At 51.8% G+C, this 21,045-nt stretch overlaps 1 protein-coding gene across 1 annotated transcript; it reads left to right on the plus strand.

The window, feature by feature from the left end:
- Window positions 1-12,404: 12,404 nt before the first annotated feature.
- APLNR (apelin receptor) lies at window positions 12,405-16,842 on the plus strand. The gene has a single exon (XM_032785941.2). It carries the CDS (start codon window positions 12,744-12,746, stop codon window positions 13,866-13,868), a length of 1,125 nt encoding a protein of 374 aa, XP_032641832.1. The 5' UTR covers window positions 12,405-12,743; the 3' UTR covers window positions 13,869-16,842.
- Window positions 16,843-21,045: the final 4,203 nt, after the last annotated feature.

The raw sequence follows: 21,045 nt of genomic DNA on the forward strand, positions 1-21,045 counted from the left end.
CTCTGGGCTGGGCAAGCCAATGGGAGCTGTGGAACTGGCACTTGGGGCGGGGGCAGTGTGTGGAGCCCCCTGGCTGCCCCTATGCACAGGAGCTGGAGTGGGGACATGCTGCTGCTTCCGGGAGCTGCATGGAGACAGGGCAGGCAGGGAACCTGCCTTAGCCCTGCTGTGCTGCCAACCAGACTTTTAACGGCTCAGTCAGCAGGGCTGACTGGAGCCACCAGAGTCCCTTTTCGACCGGGTATTCTGGCAACCAGGCATTCGACCGGGCATTCCGGCAACTGGACACCTGGCAACCCTACCCAGGATCTAGGACCATGCTGGGGAGGTGGAACCGCCCCTCCACCCGTGGCCCCTGACCCCATCCCCAATAGAAAAGCTCCCCCAACAGTAGCCCAGGCCTGACCCCAGCCTTGGCAGAAGCTGTGGGACGGGGGAAGATCCCCCTCCCCACCAGCGGCTCCTGACACTGTCCTTGGGTGGGGGAAGCCCCAGCACCCCCCATGTGTCCCCGGCAGAAGCTGTGGAGCAGCGGGGGAAGCCCCTGGGCCCAACCCCGCACTCTGGCAAAACTGCCAGGCAGGTGGGGTGGGAGAAGCCTCAGAGCCCCGACCCTGGTCCCCAAACAGAAGTGCAGGGGGTAGCGGGGGAAGCCTCAGCACCTAGAGCCCCACCCCGCCATAGCCCTGAAACTGGAGGTGCTCGCACTCCCTGCTGACAGAGCTTCTCCGGTCCTGGGGCCAAAGTTGAGGGGTGGGGCTGGGGGGCAGAAAGGAGCAAAAGAGGTTGAGGGGCTGTAGTGGGGGAGGGGTGGAATGGGCAGAACCCTGGGGGGAACAGTGGTGAGCCCCGGAAAGAGGCAGAAAGGGGTGGGGAGGGGCTGCTGGTGGAAGGGATGGGGAGGGGCCCCCCCACTTACTTCAGCTCAGGTCCCCAGGAAACCTTAATCTGCTTCTGGGCCTGTATCATACAGGACTTCAGCCTAGATGGTCACAGTGGTCCCTTCTGGCCTTGCAATCTAGGACTCTGTGGACACGTGGGCTTGGAAACACTGAGCCCACAAGGCCAACAATGCGTGGGCAGCGTAAAACCCAGGGGTAAAAAAACTCTTCCTCTTCTCGTTGCACTCAGGGAGTGTAGCAATTCGATGTGGTTTGAATTCGGGGTGCGCAGAAAGGGCTGAGCCAGAATGGCGGGGCGTGGGAGAGCACCAGCTGCGCCTGAGAAATCCGCACGACAGACCAGCCTTTGTTCCCCCAGGCACTCGCTTGCAGGAAAAGGAGGGAGCTGCCTTCTGACATGGGGTCTTGTAACAGGCGGCAGTGTGACCTAGTGGCAAGAGCACAGCACTGGGAGGCAGGCAAATAGGGCTCTGTTCCCAACTCTGTCACTGCCCTGCTGGGTGACCCTGAGCAAGGCCCTTCCGTGCTCTGTGCCTCAGTTTACCCATTTGTACAACAGGGATAACATTGGTCTAGATAATACTTAGTCCTGCCATGAGTGCAGGGGACCGGACTAGCTGTCCTCTCGAGGTCCCTTCCAGTTCTCACACCAACAGAAGTTGGGGCAATACAGAGATATTACCTGACTCACATCACTTTGCGATGGTGAAGGGATAGTTCAGTGTTTTGAGCACTGACCTTCTAAAGCCAGGGTTGTGAGCTCAATCCTTGAGAGGGCCATTTAAGAAACTGGGGTGAAAAATTGTCTGATAATTGGTCCTGCTTTGAGCAGGGAGTTGGACTAGATGACCTCCTGAGGTCCCTGTGATTCTACAAAGAACTCCTTAAGCCAGTTCCTCCTGCACCCCACAGTTGGGGCTGCTGTGCCGGGCAGCCTGGATACTTGAATCTTTTGTCATTCCACATATGGGGCAAGTGGGGGGAGTGGCAATGCCAACTCTACACAGTTGAAAGTCATGCAACAGGCCGCAAAAACATCATGAGATTGGCTTAAAAATTATGCAATTAAATATATAGGGCTGCTTTTTCCTTGCCTCCTGGTTTCTGAGAGCTAGGAAACTTACTTTGTTTTCTGCAAATGCAAGCTAAAATTCTGCCGTGATCACCTGACTCCAGGAGCTGGGGCTTTAAAGAAAGCATCAAAGATCTCAATGAAATCACTGGGGCAAAGTGCCAGCAGCAGCAAAGAATGAAGGGAACTGACAGCATCAGACATTTCTTGACCTAGAAGGATGGAGACTGCAGGATGGAAAGGAAGCAAACTCCAGTGGAGAGCGTGGAGAAGGAAGGCACCAGGGGAGAGGCACCTGGATCCTTGCATATCTCCCCAGACTCTGTGTGCGACCCATGAGGGAAATAGGAGACAGAAATCTGAATCCCAGTGTCCCTCGTGTCCCTTCCTGAGCAGCAGCTTCTCTCTGGGCAGGGATTCCCCGGCACATACATCCTTTCATTGTTTGGCAGATCATCCTTTTGTTTAGGGACGCTGCCAAGCAGAGATTTATATTTAATGCTGGCTGGGGATTTGCTGAGTGTGAGCTGGGCCATAAGCCCATTTCTCTGTTTTCCCCTTCCTGTCCCTTCTCCATTTCCTGCCCCGGATAACCTCTGCCAGGCATGGCCTCCTGCTCCCGACAACACCATGGCCCTGCAGAAAGGGGCAGAGACATAGAGGTGATAAATGGGGCTGTAGGAACCCCGACTGCTTTGTGTTTCACCAGGGCCACCCACCTGCCCGGAGGAGACCTTCCTCCGGCACTGGCAATGGGACCCAATTCTGTCCTGAAGGGATACCCCCAATTCCCTCCCACACTAATTCCTCAACAGGATCCTAGCTCCACACGTGCACAGCGCCAGCAATGGGGCTCCAACCTGGCCCCAGAAGTACTCCCCCCTCCCCTTCACACTGCCCCCATGGGACCTTGCCTCACAGGGTGACACCCACACACTGCTCCCCCCAAAGACCCCTGCCCCAGAGGGGGACACCCACACACTACTCCCCCCAAAGAACCCTGCCCCAGAGGGGGACACCCACACACTACTCCCCCCAAAGAACCCTGCCCCAGAGGGGGACACCCACACACTACTCCCCCCAAAGAACCCTGCCCCAGAGGGGGACACCCACACACTTCTCCCCCCAAAGACCCCTGCCCCAGAGGGGGACACCCACACACTTCTCCCACCAAAGAACCCTGCCCCAGAGGAGGACACTCACACACTACTCCCCCCATGGCACTCTGCCTCTGCCCCATAGGGTGACACCCTCTTCCTTTGCAGCCTGCTACACCAGTAGAACCCCAATTCTGCCATGGACAGACCCCCCCTGATATCTACTCCTGTGGGTGCTCCCCCTTCATGCCTTCCCCATGAGCCCCCCCCCTTTCACATTGTCCCACTTTTGCCCTAGTAGAGGGAGGCTTCCCTCTCAGTGACCTTGGGAGGAGAGAATAATCCCTTTCCTGTGGAGTGGGTGGGACAGAGAGGGCTGGAAGTGGGGGTGTGGGAGCAAGGGTCCTCCCTTCCAGGGAGGGGGAAGGGCGTCCTGTGTCTGCAAGAAAGAGACAGCTGGGAGAGATTGAGAGAGAGAGAGAGAGAGAGAGAGAAGGAGAAAAAGGAGGGAGGGGGACAAAGAAGGGGTGGCTGAGGTAAGGAAGGAGCCAGCTGGTCCCACTCCGCAGTTGGCAGCACTGTTCAATGCCCCTGTCTTTCTTCTCCCCCCTCCTCTCCCTATAACCCCCCTCACCTCCAGCTGTTAGGGACACAGATGTCAGCTGCCCTGGGAAGGGTCTATGTGAGACAGAGGGCGGGGGGCAGGAAAGTGAAATTGGAGACGGACAAGGGGAGACCGTAACCTCCACCATCTCCTTGGGACATTTGTTCATTGTCTCTGTCCCGTCACTGAGTCGCAGAACGGGGTGTTCTTACCTGGCCTGGGTTTAGCCACAGAGATGCAGCAAAGTGGCTTCTAACTCGGGTTAGCAGCTGGAGTTCAAGCTGAGCTGCCCTGTTTTCATTGCTATTTCACCCCCAGGTAGCTAACCCCATCCAGCTAAGAACACACCTGAGGGGTTTTTTTGTTTTCTGTTTTGCAGTATAGACACTTCCTGAGCACCTAGCCCATCCTTCCTGGCTCCAGTTCTTTCTCACAGCCCTTCTCTTCACCTGGGATTAAATCAGGGTTTGTCTACATGGGGAAATTGGCCAGAGTAGCTCCCCGAGTTGTGACTTCTATTCTAGAATAGTGTCCCCAGGTAGACAGGCCCTTTGTGTCACCACCATACTGGTTTTGTGAACCGAAAGAGGAGGATCCAGGGAATCAGCCTGAGATTTATGGGGAGTCTTTTCCCCTAGCAACTGCCCCAGGAACCCACTGAAGATAACCTCAGGACCTGTCTGGTACTCAAAATATGGGGCCCGGAGCAAGGGGACGGTCCCACTCTGCTAGAAAGGAGAGAAGTGGAATCATGCCATGAGTTGCCTCCTCTTTCAGTGCTTTTGCTGAGAGCCTAGGGTTTGAGGGGGGCAGGGGCTGGCTGTGGGATTGTTTCCCACTCTTCTGCTGGAGGGCAAGACCTGGCTGGCCTGGGAGCTGAGTGGGCTGCAGTTGTTCCAGAGGCACAGCCCATCCTGTCCGATTCGCATGCAAACCTGTGGGAGGTTTGTTCCACGCTCAGGAGAACTCAGTGTTGGGTTGACAGCCTGGGAGGCTATGACTGTTATCACTCACTCAGTCAGTCTCCATCCCCAATCCTGGGACATGCCTGGACCTGTGTCCCAGACAGCACAGCCTCTGGGGGAATAGTCTGAATAGCTTAGCTTGAGCCTTGAGATTTCCATAGTGTTCAGTTCAAGAGAATGCATAGCTCAAGGTCTATCTAACACCACCCTGTTAGGGTCCACATGGAGGTTTGAACCTGGGACCTTCGGCACAAGCTTCACCCTCCTGAGTTGAAGAAGAAAGTCCCATAGTGAATGGCTTTAGCAACCTCTGATCCTCTTTTGTGGCCCAGTCACATCCCCACCCACTCAGAGAGGCATCTTCTAGCATGGGTTACACAAATGGAATCTGTCATCTCTAGGTTACTGGGCCCTGGCTGAAGGAGCATGGATGGATTGGGAAAGGGCAGAGTCCTAACACCTGGGCAGGGCTGGTGATGGGCTGCTGGCCATCTGTGCCCCATGTGACTAAAATCCCAAGTGGATTTGGCTCTCTTTGCTCTAGTGTGGGCCATTCAACAGGAGAGAGCAAAACTCTAGTGATTGCAAACCTCCTGGATTTTCCTCCCTCATTTCAAGCATATTCCTTCTCAGAGTCCCTCCATAGGTCCCTGTCTAATCCTTTTCCACTGGGAGGAGCCCAGAGCTGGCTTCCCATGAGTATCAGAGAGCAAAGGACATGGAGAGAGAGAGACGGATGGACACAGAAGGCTTGATTCTTCCCTGTTAGGATATGAGTAACTCCCATTGACATCATCCAAAGTTAGTGGATCCTGCCATGGGGCGAGAGCTTTCCACAGGAGGAGAATGCACGGAAGGCCAAATTCTGCCCTGTCTTACATTGGTGTAATCTCATTGGTTTTCATTTTCACCAGGGCCAAGCAACAGCCAATCAGAATGGCAGGGCTTACACCCAGACCTGGTGTAAATGGCTGCACCAGGGGTAGGCAATGGAGAATCGGTGCTGGAACTGGGTGGGGAAAGGGGACATGGCTAAAGTTAAGATTTTGTCATAGTTATTTTTAGTAAAAGTCATGGGCAGGTCATGGGCAAAAAACAAAAATTCACGGAAGCCATGACCTGTCTGTGACTTTTGCTGCTGCGGCTCCATGGTTTCACCCCGCTGGGAGCTGTGCGGTACCCCCTCTGCCCGTGGCACCTGGAAGTAGCAGGGGGGCTTCCCTCCATCCACAGTGGCTGGGAGCTGCAGGGTGACCATATTTCCCAAAGAGAAAATGGGACACCCCCAGCCGCTTGCCCAAGGCTTCCCTCTCACTCCCTTGCATGAGGCTGTCACTCATTATTGGAAACCCAAGGAAGGCCTCCGTAGGAGGGTGTCGCCTGTTGCTGGAGTCCTTCCAGGGCCCCGCTGGCTGCCAGCTCCAGTCCCTTGGCCCCTGGAGCTGAAACAGAGAATGTCACGGAGGTCTCTGGAAGTCATGGATTCTGTCACTTCCATTGCCTCCATAACATAAATGTAGCCTTAGCCATGCCCTCTGCTTCTAAACAAAAGAAACATAAGTGCAGAATTCATGTCCTCTGCAGTTCCCCACAGCTCCAGCTGGGGAGATGCTGCAGTTACTTCTTTCATCCACTAGGGACTGCTGTAGTGCCAGAAGTGAGGGCAGTGAGTTTACCGCCAGGGCAGCCTGCTGCAGAAAGGGAGGGGACCCTTTGGCCTTGCCTCCCCCTACAAAGGTTCCAATGCCCTTGCTATGGAGTCCAGGCGGGTTGCACCAGAGCGAGGGCTCAATCCTAAGCCTACTGAGGTCAATGGGAATCTTTCCATTGATTTCAATGAGCTTCAGATCAGGCCCTAGAACAGAATAGACTCTGGCCCAGAGGCTGAGAAAAGAAGAGCGGAGATGGTAATACGCAGCTCTTCTACAGCATTTTCCGTCCATGGAGCTCAAAATGGCAGTATGCTACCAGGGTTCTATCACACACACAAAGGTTCATCTCCCAAACAGGAGGGAAGCCATGGGAGCAGACGTGGTTTGTTATCACACACATCCACAAAAAACACACAGAGAAGAGAGAGTTACTGGGAAGATCAGATAAAAAAGCACAACAGATAGCTAGCTTGCTCCCAGGTCCCGCACAAATATGCAAGATACACATAGCACAGAGAATACTGAAATGGAAAGATAAAAGACACACCACAAGCTGCTGAGATCACTATCAGTGCCTGTGCAGAAGCCTCACTGAAGTTGTCTGCGTTGGTGGATGACCTCTGCATAAGGATGGACAATGATACAGGGTGAGACTGAGCTGGCTAGTGACTAGAGCGGTGCACTGTGACTCTGAGGACTTGCGGTCTAGTCTTGCCTCTGCCGTTGGGCTACTGGGGGATCTTGGACAAGTCATGGCTTTCTATGTGCCTCAGTTTCCTCATCTTCAAAATGATATTGTCTTCCTTTATAAAGTGCTTTTGAGATCTAGGCTATACAGGTTATATAAGAGCCAAGTATTGTTACCATAACTAGAGAGAGGGCTCTTGGCAGGGCATTCTGAAATCGCCTGAATTGATTGACCTGGAGGAAGTCTCTTTTTTGCAGGCATTGGAAGTGGATGGTGATATAGGGCCTGATCCACTGCCCACAGAAGTCACGGTGACTCTTTCTGCCAAGAGGGTCTAAGGTGGGCTGGGGTTCTGGGGTTGTTACCTGGGGCTTGTCTATACTTAAAATGCTGCAGCAAAGATGCTACCTATGCCAGTGGGAAGGGCTGTCCTGTCAGTGTAGGTACTCCGCCCGCCCGAGAGGTGGTAGCTAGGTCAACAGGTGAATTCTAGCTGTCCACACCAGGCATAGGTCAGTTTAACTGCGTTGGTCAGGGGCATCGATTTTTCACCCTGCCCCTTCCCCAAGTGATATAGTTACATGGACTTAATTTCCTCATAGAGACCTGTCCCGAGTGAAGGAGGCTGGTTCTGTCCCAGGGAAGGGCTGCTGGCATGTGCACAGTTTGTGTATCTCAGTGATGGCAGGATGCCCAGGGCTCCGAGCAGGCACCTCTCCTTGCTTCCTTTTCCATACAGCTAAATAAGTATATTGACAATAACCCAAGAGATGTCTGGGGCCACGAACAATTAGCTTCCTTCTGTGGTATCCGGGAAACACAGACTCTCAGCAACTGGGGAGTCGGGGATCCTAAAGGGGAACTTGACCTGAGACACCAAAGGCTCCTGGAGTCGTACTGAAGGGGGATTTAAGATTATTTAACCAACAAACAAGAGGAGAAATTGTGAGACATTTCCCTTTCGTCGAGCAAACCATCGGATGCTTCCTTGGATGATTAGACTCAATGGGGCCAGATCCCCAGCTGGTGTAAATCAGCTATAGCTCTATTGGTGTCAGTGAGTCAGATCCCCAGTAGGTGTAAATCAGCACAGCTCTATTGACATCAATGGGCCCATGTGATGTTCCCCTGGTGTTATCTGGCCTGGTGATCTGCTAGGTCACTCCAATCCTCGACTCTGGTAGCCAGCCTTACCCTGCTCTGCTGTGAGAACCCCCACTCCTGGGCTGTTCACGCACAGACTCTGGCATATAAGTCGTTCCCAGCTATGTGAGTGAACACTTTTGGCCAGCCATTGCTTGGATTGTGGAACTGAATGACACTAGCCAATATCTCCGGTCCCAGACACAACCCTAGGAACCTCCATCTTGCAGCGTCCAGTTATGCCCGCTGGACACTGCAAGCTTATATGAGTTCATCAATTTAACAAAGAAATTCATATTGTGGAAGAGCTCTGACCTTGTCTCTGTAGGTCCCACGCTTCCAGGAGGATTATGCTAGCCTCAGAGCCTCACTGCAACCCTCCACGTAGCCCTTCATAGAATATCATAGAATATCAGGGTTGGAAGGGACCTGAGGAGGTCATCTAGTCCAACCCTCTGCTCAAAGCAGGACCAATCCCCAACTAAATCATCCCAGCCAGGGCTTTGTCAAGCCGGGCCTTAAAAACCTCTAAGGAAGGAGATTCCACCACCTCCCTAGATAACCCAGTCCAGTGCTTCACTATCCTCCTAGTGAAAAATCTTTTCCCAATATCCAACCTAAACCTCCCCCACTGCAACTTGAGACCATTACTCCTTGTTCTGTCATCTGGTACCACTGAGAACAGTCTAGATCCATCCTCTTCGGAACCCCCTTTCAGGTAGTTGAAATCAGATATCAAATCCCCCCTCATTCTTCTCTTCTGCAGACTAACTAATCCCAGTTCCCTCAGCATCTCCTCATAAGTCATGTGCTCCAGACCCCTAATCATTTTTGTTGCCCTCCACTGGACTCTTTCCAATTTTCCCACATCCTTCTTGTAGTGTGGGGCCCAAAACTGGCCACAGTACTCCAGATGAGGCCTCACCAATGTCGAGTAGAGGGCAATGACCACGCGATATGACAAACTTTGCATTGGATACCACACAATCGTATTATAAGGCCAAACATGGGGGTGCAGGCCGGATGTTCCCCCGAGGTACAGGGTGTCACAGCCAGATTCCCAGCTGGGGCTACTTGGTTTAGCTGCCTTGAAGCTATGCCAATTTATACCATCTAAAGGGCTGGCCAAATGAAAGATTCCTCCAGTAAAATGCCAGGGACCAAAACTTCACTGAACTTTGGGAGAAAGGGAAGTGGCAGCAGACGCATTCCCAGAATCCATGATAGTCTCAGCTGCTGAATCAAAAATGCTTGAGGATACAAACTGCTGAGCAGCCTCACTGACCGGAATGGGGATCTATGGGGATAGCTGAGGACTGAATTTGACCCCTAGTATAAAACCTACCTACCACTAAATATGGCTAGCACCTACTTAAACTATTAGGCATCAGCCACACTGGACGGTTTTGTCCTGCCAAATAAGTTTATTAACCTTTAGCACATTGAATGTCTCCACACAAATTTGCTACCCACACACTGCTGGGGCTTTGGGCTGTTAGCACTGCTGCAAAGAAACCTAAATCACATTTGTTTTTAGCCTGTGCTTGTATGTCATAGGACAGTGATTGTGGAGATGAAAAGTGCTGGTGAACTAGCTTGCATGCTACTTAAAAGGCCACTGTTCCCCAGTGCCCCAGTCATTCAAAGGCCCATAGAGGTGAAAGCCAAAAGGGAGCACGATGATTGGCTCAGTTTCCCCATTTTTAAAATGAGGATGATGTGAAGAGCTAGGTGTTTATTCGTATTCTTATTGTAGTCAGACCTCCTACAGGAAGAGGCCATAGAATCCCACTCCGTAATGTTTGCATTGATCCCAATATCTTGTGGGGAAACGAGTTTTTAGACCAACATCCAACCTTAGTATAAAGACTCCAGGAAATGGAGAATCCACCACATCCCTAGGTGAGTTGTCTCACTGGTTAATTACTCCCACTGTTAAACATTTGCATCTTGTTTCCCATTTGAATGTGCTTAGCTTCAGTTTGCAGCCATTAGCTCTTGTGACGCCTTTGTTAGATGAAAGAACCCTTCCACCTTCTCTCTCCCTAGGCACTTACAAATTGATGCTGGATAAGCTAAAAAGATTGTAACTTCTTTAGTCTGTCACGGCAAGGCAAGCTTTCCAGCCCTCCAATCTTTCTTGTAGCTTTTCCATTGATTCCAAGGCCAGAAAGGACCATTGTGATGGTCTAGTCTGACCTCCTGCCCCAGAATCATTCTTAGAGCAGAGCTTTTAGAAAAATAGCCCATCTTGATTGGAAAATTGCCAGTGATGGAGATTCTTCCCTAGTAAATTGTTCCAATGGTTGATTATTTTCACTGTTAAAAATGTGCCCCTGATTTCCAGTTTGGATTTGTTTAGCTCCAACTTCCAGCCACTGGGTCATGTTAGATCTTTCTCTGCTAGACTGAAGAGCCTATTATTAAATATTTGTTCCCCATGTAGGTACTTACAGACTGCGATCAAGTCACCCCTCAATCTTCTCTTTGTTAAGCTGAATAGACTGAGCTCCTGGGGTCTATCGAGCAGCGGCTCCAGGCACCAACGCTCCAAGCATGTGCCTGGGTTGGCAAGCCGTGGGGGGCACCCTGCTGGTCCCTGCGAAGGAGGCAGTCAAGCAGCCTCGCGGCTTGCCTGTGGGAGGTCCGCCGGTCCCACGGATTTGGTGGCAATTCGGTGGTGGGTACGCTGAATCCACAGGATTGGGGGCCTCCCGCAAGCAAGCTGCCGAAGGCTGCCTGACTGCCATGCTTGCGGCGGCCAAAAAGCTAGAGCCGCCCCTGGATCTATCACTATAAGGCAGGTTTTCCAGTCCTTTAATAATCCTTGTGGCTCTTCTCTGACTCCTCTCCAATATATCAACATCCTTCCTGAATTGTCTACAATAGAACTGGACAGTATATCCAGCAGTGGTTGCACCAGAGTCAAATGCAGAGGTGAAATAACCTCTTGACTCCTACTCAAGGCTCCCCTGTTTATGCATCCAAGGTCCGCATTAGCCCTTCTGGCCACAGTCTCACACTGGGAGCTCAGCTGATTGTCCACCACCACCCCCAAATCTTTTTCAGAGTCCTAGGATAGAATTCCCCATCCTGTAGCTGTGGCCTCCATTCCTTGTTCTGAGGTGTATGTATTTCCATTTCATTTACATTTTGCCATATTGTTTGCTTACGCCCAATTTCCCAAATGACCCAGGTCTCTCTGTATCAGTGACCCGTCCTCTTCGTTATTTGCCCCTCCCCCAAGTGTGGTGTCATCTGCAACCTTTATCAGTGACGATTTTATCTTTCCTTCCAGCTCATTACAAAAATGTTAAAATAACATAGGGCCCCCCCTTGCCGGTTATTCAATATCCATCTCAAAGCATGGGCCAGCTCCAGTAACGTACTGTTTCCTGTGTACTGTGCTGCTGCATGCAGTCAGGGGACTAAAGATGAGTGAAGTGCTGTGGTCATTCAATAGTGTACCAGTTACACACAGACCCGTGTGAATGCTCTAATCTCACGTGGCATGATTTGTCACTCTTGCAGACGCTTCTAATGAGCTCAGCTCTGTTGCAGATTTTCCCAGGCTAGGAGAGGCAGTTACAACACAGGAGCACGTGGGTAGAACTCCGTCTGCTCTTGCATTGTGGAGAGGGGCAGGCCACGTTTGAATCATGTCCCTGGGCTGTGCTGCAGCCATGCTCTTTGCATGTTCAGGAGCGTGGCAAATACGTGGTTTGTTCCTCTGTGCACTGCAAAAGCAAATGGTGTGTCTTGAGTTAGAACAGTGGCCCTTGATCCCCTGGTTTATTCAGAGGGGATCAAGGGCCACTGTGTTACAGGCAAGTCTTTGGTTCTGTAGCACAGATGCGGCCAAAGGGGGCTGATATTTGCTTTGGCAACTTCCCTTGCCATGCTGGTAAAGTAAAACTCCTGTAAGTGAACGCTTGAACCAGCAGAGGGACCGACAGACAGACAGGGCCGATCATTTTAGTGGGGTTACTAAATGCATCTGTGAAATTTCACACTGACCCACCCCCCTCGCTGCCCCCCAGCAGCTCCAGCTGGCTTTAGTTCACATTCCAGCCCTGGATCTGGGGACCCATGGAGGTGGGGACGGAGAGGGGCAGGCAGCATGGGCTCGTGGATTCAAACAGCAGCCCGAACTGCTCTGCCCAGCACCTCAGGAGCCAATTCGTCTGCTGGCCTTGAGGATGCTGAGTGACAGGCGGAGGGGAGGGATGGGTGTGGGAAGAAGGGGGAAGGGGCTGTAACTTAACGATTCTAATTAGACACAAGTCTCAGGGACTGACAGGCAGGAGGAAGGAACAGCTGCCTGTGTGTGAGACAGAGAGAGACAGAGGGAGAGAGAAGGGAGGGCTCTGGCCACATCTGTCTGAGGCTTAAGGAAGGAAGGAGAAGAGAAGAGAAATGAGCTGAGTGAAGATTAGGGCTTAGGCTATCTCCCCAGCGACAACAGCAAGGACGTGGCTGGGAAGTCAGAGGGACTTAGAACATTTGCCCCATAGACCCAGGTCCCAGCAGAGCCGCAGAGTCTGAGAAACCTTTGGGGCCAGAAGAAACTCCTCTATCTCAGCATCCTTCTCCCACCCTTCGAGCTGGGATCTCTGAGGCATGGATGAGCAGCTGGACTGGGCAGCCTATGGCGAGAACCAGACCGGCGACTGTGAGTACGAGGAATGGAGCCCGTCTGTGGTGCTCCTCCCCACCATCTATCTGCTTATTTTCCTGCTGGGCACTACAGGCAACGGCTTGGTGCTGTGGACCATCTTCCGCAGAGGGCAGGAGAAGCGGCGCTCGGCCGACACCTTCATTGCCAACCTAGCCATGGCTGACCTGACCTTTGTAGTGACCCTGCCACTTTGGGCTGCCTACGCCTGGCTGGGATACGACTGGCCCTTTGGCTCCTTCACATGTAAGCTCAGCAGCTACCTGATCTTTGTCAACATGCACGCCAGTGTCTTCTGCTTGATGGGCCTCAGCATTGATCGCTACTTGGCCATTGTGCGACCCATGGCTAACGCCAAGCTGAGGTGGAGGGCCAGTGGGCTGGTGGCCACCATTGTCCTCTGGGCCTTGGCGGCCATTTTGGCCTTGCCAGCCATGATCCTCCGGCAGGCAGCGGTGCTATTGGGAGAAACCAAAGTGACATGCTATATGGACTACTCAGGCGTGGTGGCCAATGGGACTGAGGGGGCATGGGAGGTGGGGCTGGGCCTGTCCTCCACCATGCTGGGCTTCGTGGTCCCCTTTGTCGTCATGCTGACCTGCTACTTCTTCATCGCCCGCACCATCGCCGACCATTTCCGGAAGGAGCGCGGCGAGGAGCTGAGGAAGAGGAAGCGACTGCTGAGCATCATCATCGTGCTGGTGGCCACCTTTGCCCTCTGTTGGCTACCCTACCACCTGGTGAAGACCATTTACGTGCTGATGGACTTAGAGGTGATTCCCTGGTCCTGCGGCTTCCATGCCTTCCTCAATAACTTGCACCCCTACTGCACCTGTGTGGCCTACATCAACAGCTGCCTCAACCCCTTCCTCTATGCCTTCTTTGACCCTCGCTTCCGGCAGGCCTGTGCCGCTGTCCTGTGCTGCAGCAGGGGGCACTGGCCAGGGTCCAGCAAGGACAAGTCTGCCAGCTACTCCTCTACCCACAGTCAGAACCTGCAGGGAAAGGGTGGGGAGCTGCCACAGGAGAAACTGGGTCCAGGCAGGCAGGAAACTCTGCTCCGAGGCTAAGAGAAGGGGGATGACATGGACCTGCCTCTGGGGACATCAGGTAGAGTGAGTCCTCCTCTGCTGTCCCTCTGTCTTTCATTGCTTCTCTCACTCCTTCTTTCATACTTTCTTTTCTCTCTCCATCACTGTCTCCCTCTTTCACCCTTCACCACCTCTTCCATTTCTCCTTCTTCTCTTCCTCCAGCTCTCTCTTGGATTTGCTTCTCCCTTGTCACAGGCCTTGTGCAGATAAAGCATTCCCAAGGCCCGTGGCTACCCCGCAGAACCTCAGCGCAACCCTTCCAGGCACAGACCGTCCGCTAGGGGCACATCTACACTGCAGCTGGGAGAAGCCTCCCAGACCTACCCACCCAAGGATGGATCCAAGAGCTCTGGCAGGCTTGTGCCTGGGTGGCTACCCAGGCCGCTATCCACTCTGCAATGGCCACACACTGCTATTTTTAGTGCGTTAGCTCCCGCAGACCTGGCCTTATCTGTCTCCCCAGCTGCAGTGTAGACATACCCTAAAGCAGCAGTTCTTAACCTGGGGTCCAAGGCTCCCTGGGGGGCTGTGAGCAGGTTTTAGGGGGTCCGCCAAGCAGGGCCAGCATTAGACTCACTGAGGCCCTGGGCAGAAAGCCAAGGCCCCACTGGCCTGAGCCCTGTTAACTGGGCCTCAAGCTGAAGCCTGAGCAGCTTAGCTTTGCAGGGCCCTCTGAGGTCCTGGGCCATTGCCCTGCTTGCTACCCCCTAATGCCAGCCTGGTTTTTATGTGAGGAAAAACAGTCATGACACATACAGGCTGTGGAGCTTTTATAGCACATTACGAGAGTCACAGAAAGAAAAAGGTTGAGAACCCCTGCGCTAAAGGGCTCATGACCTGGAGGCAGACAGCCTCATTTCTGCATTCCCGGCCCTTCCCCCACTCACCTCCTTCCCCACTGCCCAGGGCTGGCAGGGGCAGCCCTGGTCACTGGCTGGGCATTAGGGCTGTGGCGTTAGTTTGGTGGTGGTGGTGGAGGGGGGAGCTGGAAGACTACCCCAAATAACCACCCCCTAATGCCCTCCTGGCTCTAGAGAGAGCCTGATCTGCACAGTGTCTCATGGCTGGAGGGAACGGTTGGCTGCTGCTGCTGCCTCACCTGAGACACTGGCTCCTGCCCCCCTGAAAATTCACTCTGCCCATTGTCTGCTATGGTGGGGTGAGGGGTAGGAGGAAAAGTCTGCAACCCCCATCCCCATCCACGCCCTCCTCCCCCTCCCTCTTAATGCCTTGATCAATACCCAGACCCACAAGGTGTTGGAAGCAATTCTTCCCCCAGCTGCGTAGGGCCAGTGGGGAAGCTGTTACCTGTGGGATCGCCCCCCTCCCCCAGGCACATACATTCCCTTTACTGAGAGCCACTGTCCCCTCACCCAGCCCTCCCTCCTTTACATCACCCACCCATCCAGGATCCCCCGCTGGGCTTGTTTCATCTGGGGGTGAGTGTGGGCCCCACAACCACGCCAGGCTCTGTGTTGTGTGGTGTGTGTGTAGGGGGGAAGGCATATGTGTCCCACTTCAGCCATGATGTGAGAGGAGGAGGAAATCATCTCACAATGGAGGAAAAAGAGGGGCTGGGGGCAGGAAGGTTCCCCCCCCTCCAATTTTGAAATCCAAGCTGCTGCTCCCTCATGGTCCTGTGTTTATTTACCTGCTCGCCTTCACCCACATGTCAAAAAAAGACTGAGAGGAGGTTAACGAGGGTCACAGCTCACATGTTGCCTTCTTCCCTCTGCTCAGATAGCCTCAGCCACAACTCCAAAGCAGCTCAGAGGATGAGCATGCAGGGAACTGCCCTCCCTGGAAGGAGGGGCTTTGGTTTGATTGCAGAGGGGGGGCTATATAGATATATATTGCTCTTGCTTAACCAACCCCTGACAATAATACTTGGCCCTTCTTGTCAGCAGATTGCAAAGTGCTTCCCAAAGTAGGTTGATACCAGGTGGGGAAACTGAGGCACGGCACAAGGAAGTGACTTGCCCAGAATGACCTAAGAGGACAGATGCAGGAATAGCACCCAGGTTGCCAGTGTGCCCAGGCACGGCTCTACTTGCTGTCTATGCCTTGAGTCCGATGGACTATGGGAGAAGCTGTGTAAGAAGGGCATTGTGGATAGCGAGGGGTGGGCAGTTTTGCTATTCAGACTGGGCTGTGGCAGGGGAGGGGCCAGTGGGTTACTGGGCTGCATCTCTCGCCATGTGTCCCCTTTCTGGGTGAGGGGCTGAAGGGCAAGGGAAGGAGATGGAAGGGCCAGGTTGGCTAGCGACCAATGAGTGCAAAGGAGCAGGAGGTGGAACAGCAACAGGAAAGCTGTGAGATTGCAGCCGCTTCGGTAGGATGCAGTGGATTTGCTGGGCCACCCACCCACGCTGCCTCTCAGGACCATGCTGGAATAAGGCCTGGGTCTGAAGTGCTGCGTCCACATCCCTTTTCACCCATAAGGGCTCTAGAGGGACTCTGGGCAAATAAGAGCAGTTCCTGACCTGACCCAGCCCTTGGGGAAATGGTGAAGACTCTCGGCTTGCTACAGATCCACTGAGGCTGGAGAAGGTGTCCCAGGGAGGGTGGGCAGCTCCATTTGAACTAGAGTCTGGTTAAAAACAGGTCATCCGCAGCCTTTTCTCCTTTGGGACACAGCTTCCACGGTTCGGAAGACCCCAGTGCCCACAAGCAACCTGTATTTCCAAGTGGACATCTGGTGACAGAAGAGAGGCCACGATCCCCTGGCGAGATCTCCAGGCCAAATATTGTTCTGGGCTGGCCTGGGAGCAGCCTCACAGCTTGTGGGGGAGTCTCTGGGATTCCGACCCCTGCAAGAGCAGCCCCATCAGAACTCTGAACAATAGGGTCCGCCTCGGACTGTGGGGTCACTGCTGAGATGGGGGCTGTCTCTTGTTATGCCAATGCAACAGGCAGTTTTTGTGTATGATGAATAAATGGGCCTTGACTAAATGCCTCTTGTCAGGTGAGCTCAGTAACTGCCCTGGGGAAAAGTTAACAGAGATCCTGGTTAGGTGTGTGTGATCAAAGGATGGGGGGAGGGAGAGGTGGGGAAAGGCAGCAGAGATGGGAAAGGGATTAAATGGGGTAGGGAGGGGGGAGCAGAGATGGTGGAGGGGGCAATGTTGGGGTGGGGAGAGCAGAGGTGGGGTAGGGGGCAGAGATGGGCGAATGACCATGGTGAAGACAGAGGATAATGGACACAGAGTGGGAAGAAAGGGTGAGGAGGAGAGACAAGGGGAAGGAGACAGCTGGATGGGGGTATGTGTGTGTCACCACCGTTTAATCTCTCCTGCCACGTCCCTGCAAAGCCAGACGGCTCCATGAATTTACAACCAGAGTGAACAGCTGTTCAGGAGCTGCTGTTGGGTGGAGCTGCTAAATAAAAACCAGATGTGGAAGCCTAGTGGGTGGGAGGCTGGGGTGGGAAGGGCGGGGGAAGAACAGAAGGCCCTACCTGGTCAATCGACCCCCCCAAACATATGTGGGTTAAAGTGCCCCTTAGCTGCTCAGGGGTGGGGAGCACACACAGGCTGGAATGGGATTGTGGGCAGAGTAACTGGTGTACTCCCAGGAGAAGCCAGATCCTGGGCCATTTTTCTGACCAGAACCAGTTGCTTGTCCAGACCTGCTGGAGAATCCTTGGGACAGAGAAGAAGCAGCTTTACCTTGTGGTGGGAAAGGACAGAATCAGCCTGCAGAGGCACAAAGCTCCAGAGGGGACCCCTAGTTTGTGCAGTAAATGAGGTATTTGTGGGCACATGGATGTCAATGTGTGTGTATGTGTTGGCTCCTGCTTCTGAGCAGGCACTGTGTCCATGTATGGGTGTCTACTGTGTGTGCAGGTATGTTGGTGTACATGTATGTTGATGTACATGTGTGTTATGTATATGTGTTGGTGTCTGCTTCTCTGTGTGTGTCTGTCCGTGCCTGTTGGTGTACATGTGTGTTGGAGTACATATGTGTTAGTGTTTGCTTCTATGTGTCAATGTGCATGTGTATTGGTATCTGCTTCTGTTTGCATGTGTCCAGGCATGTATGTTGGTATAAATGTGTGTTGGCATCTGGTTCTCTTTGGTTGTTTCTGTCCGTGCATGTTGGCATACATGTATGTTGGTGTACATGTGTGTTGATGTACATGTGAACGATTTCATCTCTGTAGCAGTGTGCAGGAATTGGCATACGCATGTTTGTGCGTCTGTGAGCTTGTGCCTTCATTTCTGTGTCTGAGGGCACACACGCATACGAGTGCTGTAGCATGTAGGTCTGCATGTGAGTGACAGCTGCCCACATGTGATGTTAAACCAGGGGCCTCCAGAGCTAAAATCATGGGCTGCTCAAGCCTGAGCAAAAGAACCAAATCTTCTTCCCCAGAAGATGTGACAACTCAGGCTTTTCACAGCTTGGCACAACAGAGGACCTGCAAGACACACTCTCCAATGAGATGCATGTGAACTGCTTCTCTTGGTGTGTCGTCCTGTGTGTGTGTGCATGCATATCGGCCTGTGTTTCCCCTCTGTGTGTCCCCACTGTGTCAATCTGTCTGTGTGCGTGTTTCTGTGTGTGTGTACACAGCTATTCTGTCTAGCTCACGTGGAGAGAAGCAAGTCTGTGTCTTTGTGTGGAAATGCACATGGCCAGAGCTGGCCTTTTGTTTGTGTTCATGCATGTCTGCGTGGGTGCCTGTAGATCTCTCATTCTGCTCCGCGGGATTTGCCTACAGCCTGTCAGTGTGTTCCCTCCAATCACAGCTGTGGCATCGCCTTAGGATACTGACTGCAAGAAGCATCAACACCCACCACTGGGGTTCTTTGCAAAACAAAAGTTGATCTGCAAGTGGATCCACATGCCCTCTCGCCCCCAGCTTTTGCCAGACTTTTCAGAGACTACTCCCAGGTGTCCAATCCCAACCTACAAATGATGGCAAGAAAGCACCCTCTGACTGGGATCCAAATGACCTGGTTTCCTTCTATCAAAGCTAAGCTAATGCAACCCCAGCCCAAGCTGCCATTGCCCTGCTATCCCAATGCTGGGGGCCTCATAGGCACAAGTCTACTGATGCCCCTGAATCCTGACCTGCAGCTCCCCTGCGATTCCAGTGGTGGGATCCCCATGCACACAGCTCTGCCAATGCTCCTGTGACCGGGGTCCCAGTGGAGGCCAGCCCGTGGTCACTCAGGGTGAGCTGCAAAGAATGGGGCAGACAATCCCCATAAAGCTGGTGGATATTTCAATATGTACATTCACCAAGCCAGCATAAAACAGCTGCTTTATTGCCTTACTGGTGACTCAGAAGTCCAAACAACACAGTTCCCTTAAAGTGATCCAACTTCAGGCCTCCATCCAGGTACCCAAGTCAAATATGATGGTTTCTGAAAATCTTATTTCATCATATACAAGAAAAGGTTCTGCCAACCCCAAAGGAGTGGACACATCACCTCCCAGGAATGTCCCAGACCTTACCCAAATATATGCTATAGCCAATTCTCATTAATGAAACTAAAATTTATTTAAAAACAAAAGAGAGAGAGCGCATGGTTATACATACAGACATGAGTTCAATTCTTAAGATTCAGATTCACCGGAGAGACGGAGAGCCTTGTAGCTGCAAAGAGTTCTTTCAGAAATAGTTCATAGGTTATAGTCCAGTGCTTATATTTCAGGGCGATCCAGTTGGAACTGGGATCTCAATCTGTGTGGCTTAGTTTTTCCGTGCATGAAACTTAAGCAGATCTGAGATGAACAGGATCAGGACCCAAGGATCTTTTGATACAGTGTTCCAGCACCCACTTGACCACACAGTCCTGGTTAAACAATAGGCTTTTGATGTAACCTTCTGCTTTCTAAACACCAACAGTGACACAAATTAACATAGGGCAATTTATTCATTAGACAGCCTATTACAAACTTCAAAGAGACATATAGATAATGACATTATATTACCCAAGGTTCATCTAAATGTTAATATTCCCTTTTTATCTCTGAATTAGTAGCTATAGTTATTTATTTAGCGTATGCATAGTGTAGAGATAGTGACACACAGGAAGTGTCTGTTCACATGGCTAGCATTAAAGATACACACAATTAGGGTCACTTCTAACCACATAAGTTTGCATTTCAAAGTTCTAGCCTATTTAGCATGAATGGCCCCAATTTCCATTTGCATACCTTTCTAGCATGTCTTTAAAGGTCACTTTGGGTTAGTTAGCCTGCAAGCTGTTTAACCCTTTCTGGCCATGTGTTACACTTCGTAGAAGATTCGTTCCAATTATATAACAGTGGTAGAACTAAGGCCTTGCATAATTATATTTTAATCAGACAATGTCACAGCCCCTCAGTTTTGGCCCAACGCCCGCTTCCCCTCCCCAGTAATCCAATCCCGAGACCAGTTAGCAGAAACTGCAAACTGTGTCAGATATGCAGAGAACTCTTTGTGCCTCCAGTGGTACAGCTGAGAAAATGAGAGCAGGCCAAATGTCGCTGAGAGCTACTGCTGTCCAACAAAGCCATGTTGCCAATCCCAGCCATTCAAAAAGCATGAGCCAGGTACAAAAATCACACGATTGGCTTAGTATTCATCAGCTATTAAAAATCATAAATGGTGCTTTACTTTGGCTTTGGCTTTTTGGGGGAAAAGTGGGATGTTTTCAAGCTGCTTCTCCTCAACCACAAGGGCCCCAAATCGCACTTTAAAAAAGGAAAGCTGTGATTCTCACATAATAACATGACTCCAGGAACACAGGCTTTAAGAAGGTCACCCAAAGTCACAAGAGACACAATAAAACTTGGAATTTCTGGTTCATGGGAAATTTTGACCTTTTGAAATTTCTTCTCATTCGGTAACAAACCCTAATATTTTCCAGATTTCCCATGAAACAGAATTTCCCCCCATTTTTTTTTCATTTAGGAAAAGTTTTGAATTTTGTTTTGGATTTGGGGGATTTCGTTTTGAAATTCTGAAATGAAAGCTTTTCATTTTGCAATTTTTTTTTGTTCATGGAAATTTTCATTGAAATGGATCCATCTTCCAGAAGTTTGGCTTTCAGTGAAAACAGCATTTTCCTTTCGAAAGAAAATGTGTCAAAGAAAATTTTCCAACCAACTCCCCCATCAAATCACCAGAGATGGTGTCACAGGGTGAGCTGGCCCTTTAAG

The sequence above is a fragment of the Chelonoidis abingdonii genome, chromosome 4 (assembly GCF_003597395.2).
Source record: "Chelonoidis abingdonii isolate Lonesome George chromosome 4, CheloAbing_2.0, whole genome shotgun sequence".
In the NCBI taxonomy this organism is placed as follows: domain Eukaryota; kingdom Metazoa; phylum Chordata; order Testudines; family Testudinidae; genus Chelonoidis; species Chelonoidis abingdonii.

What these genes read in the sequence shown, in the direction of transcription:
- APLNR (XM_032785941.2), top strand. Translation starts at nt 12,744, where the DNA reads ATGGATGAGCAGCTGGACTGGGCAGCCTATGGCGAGAACCAGACCGGC.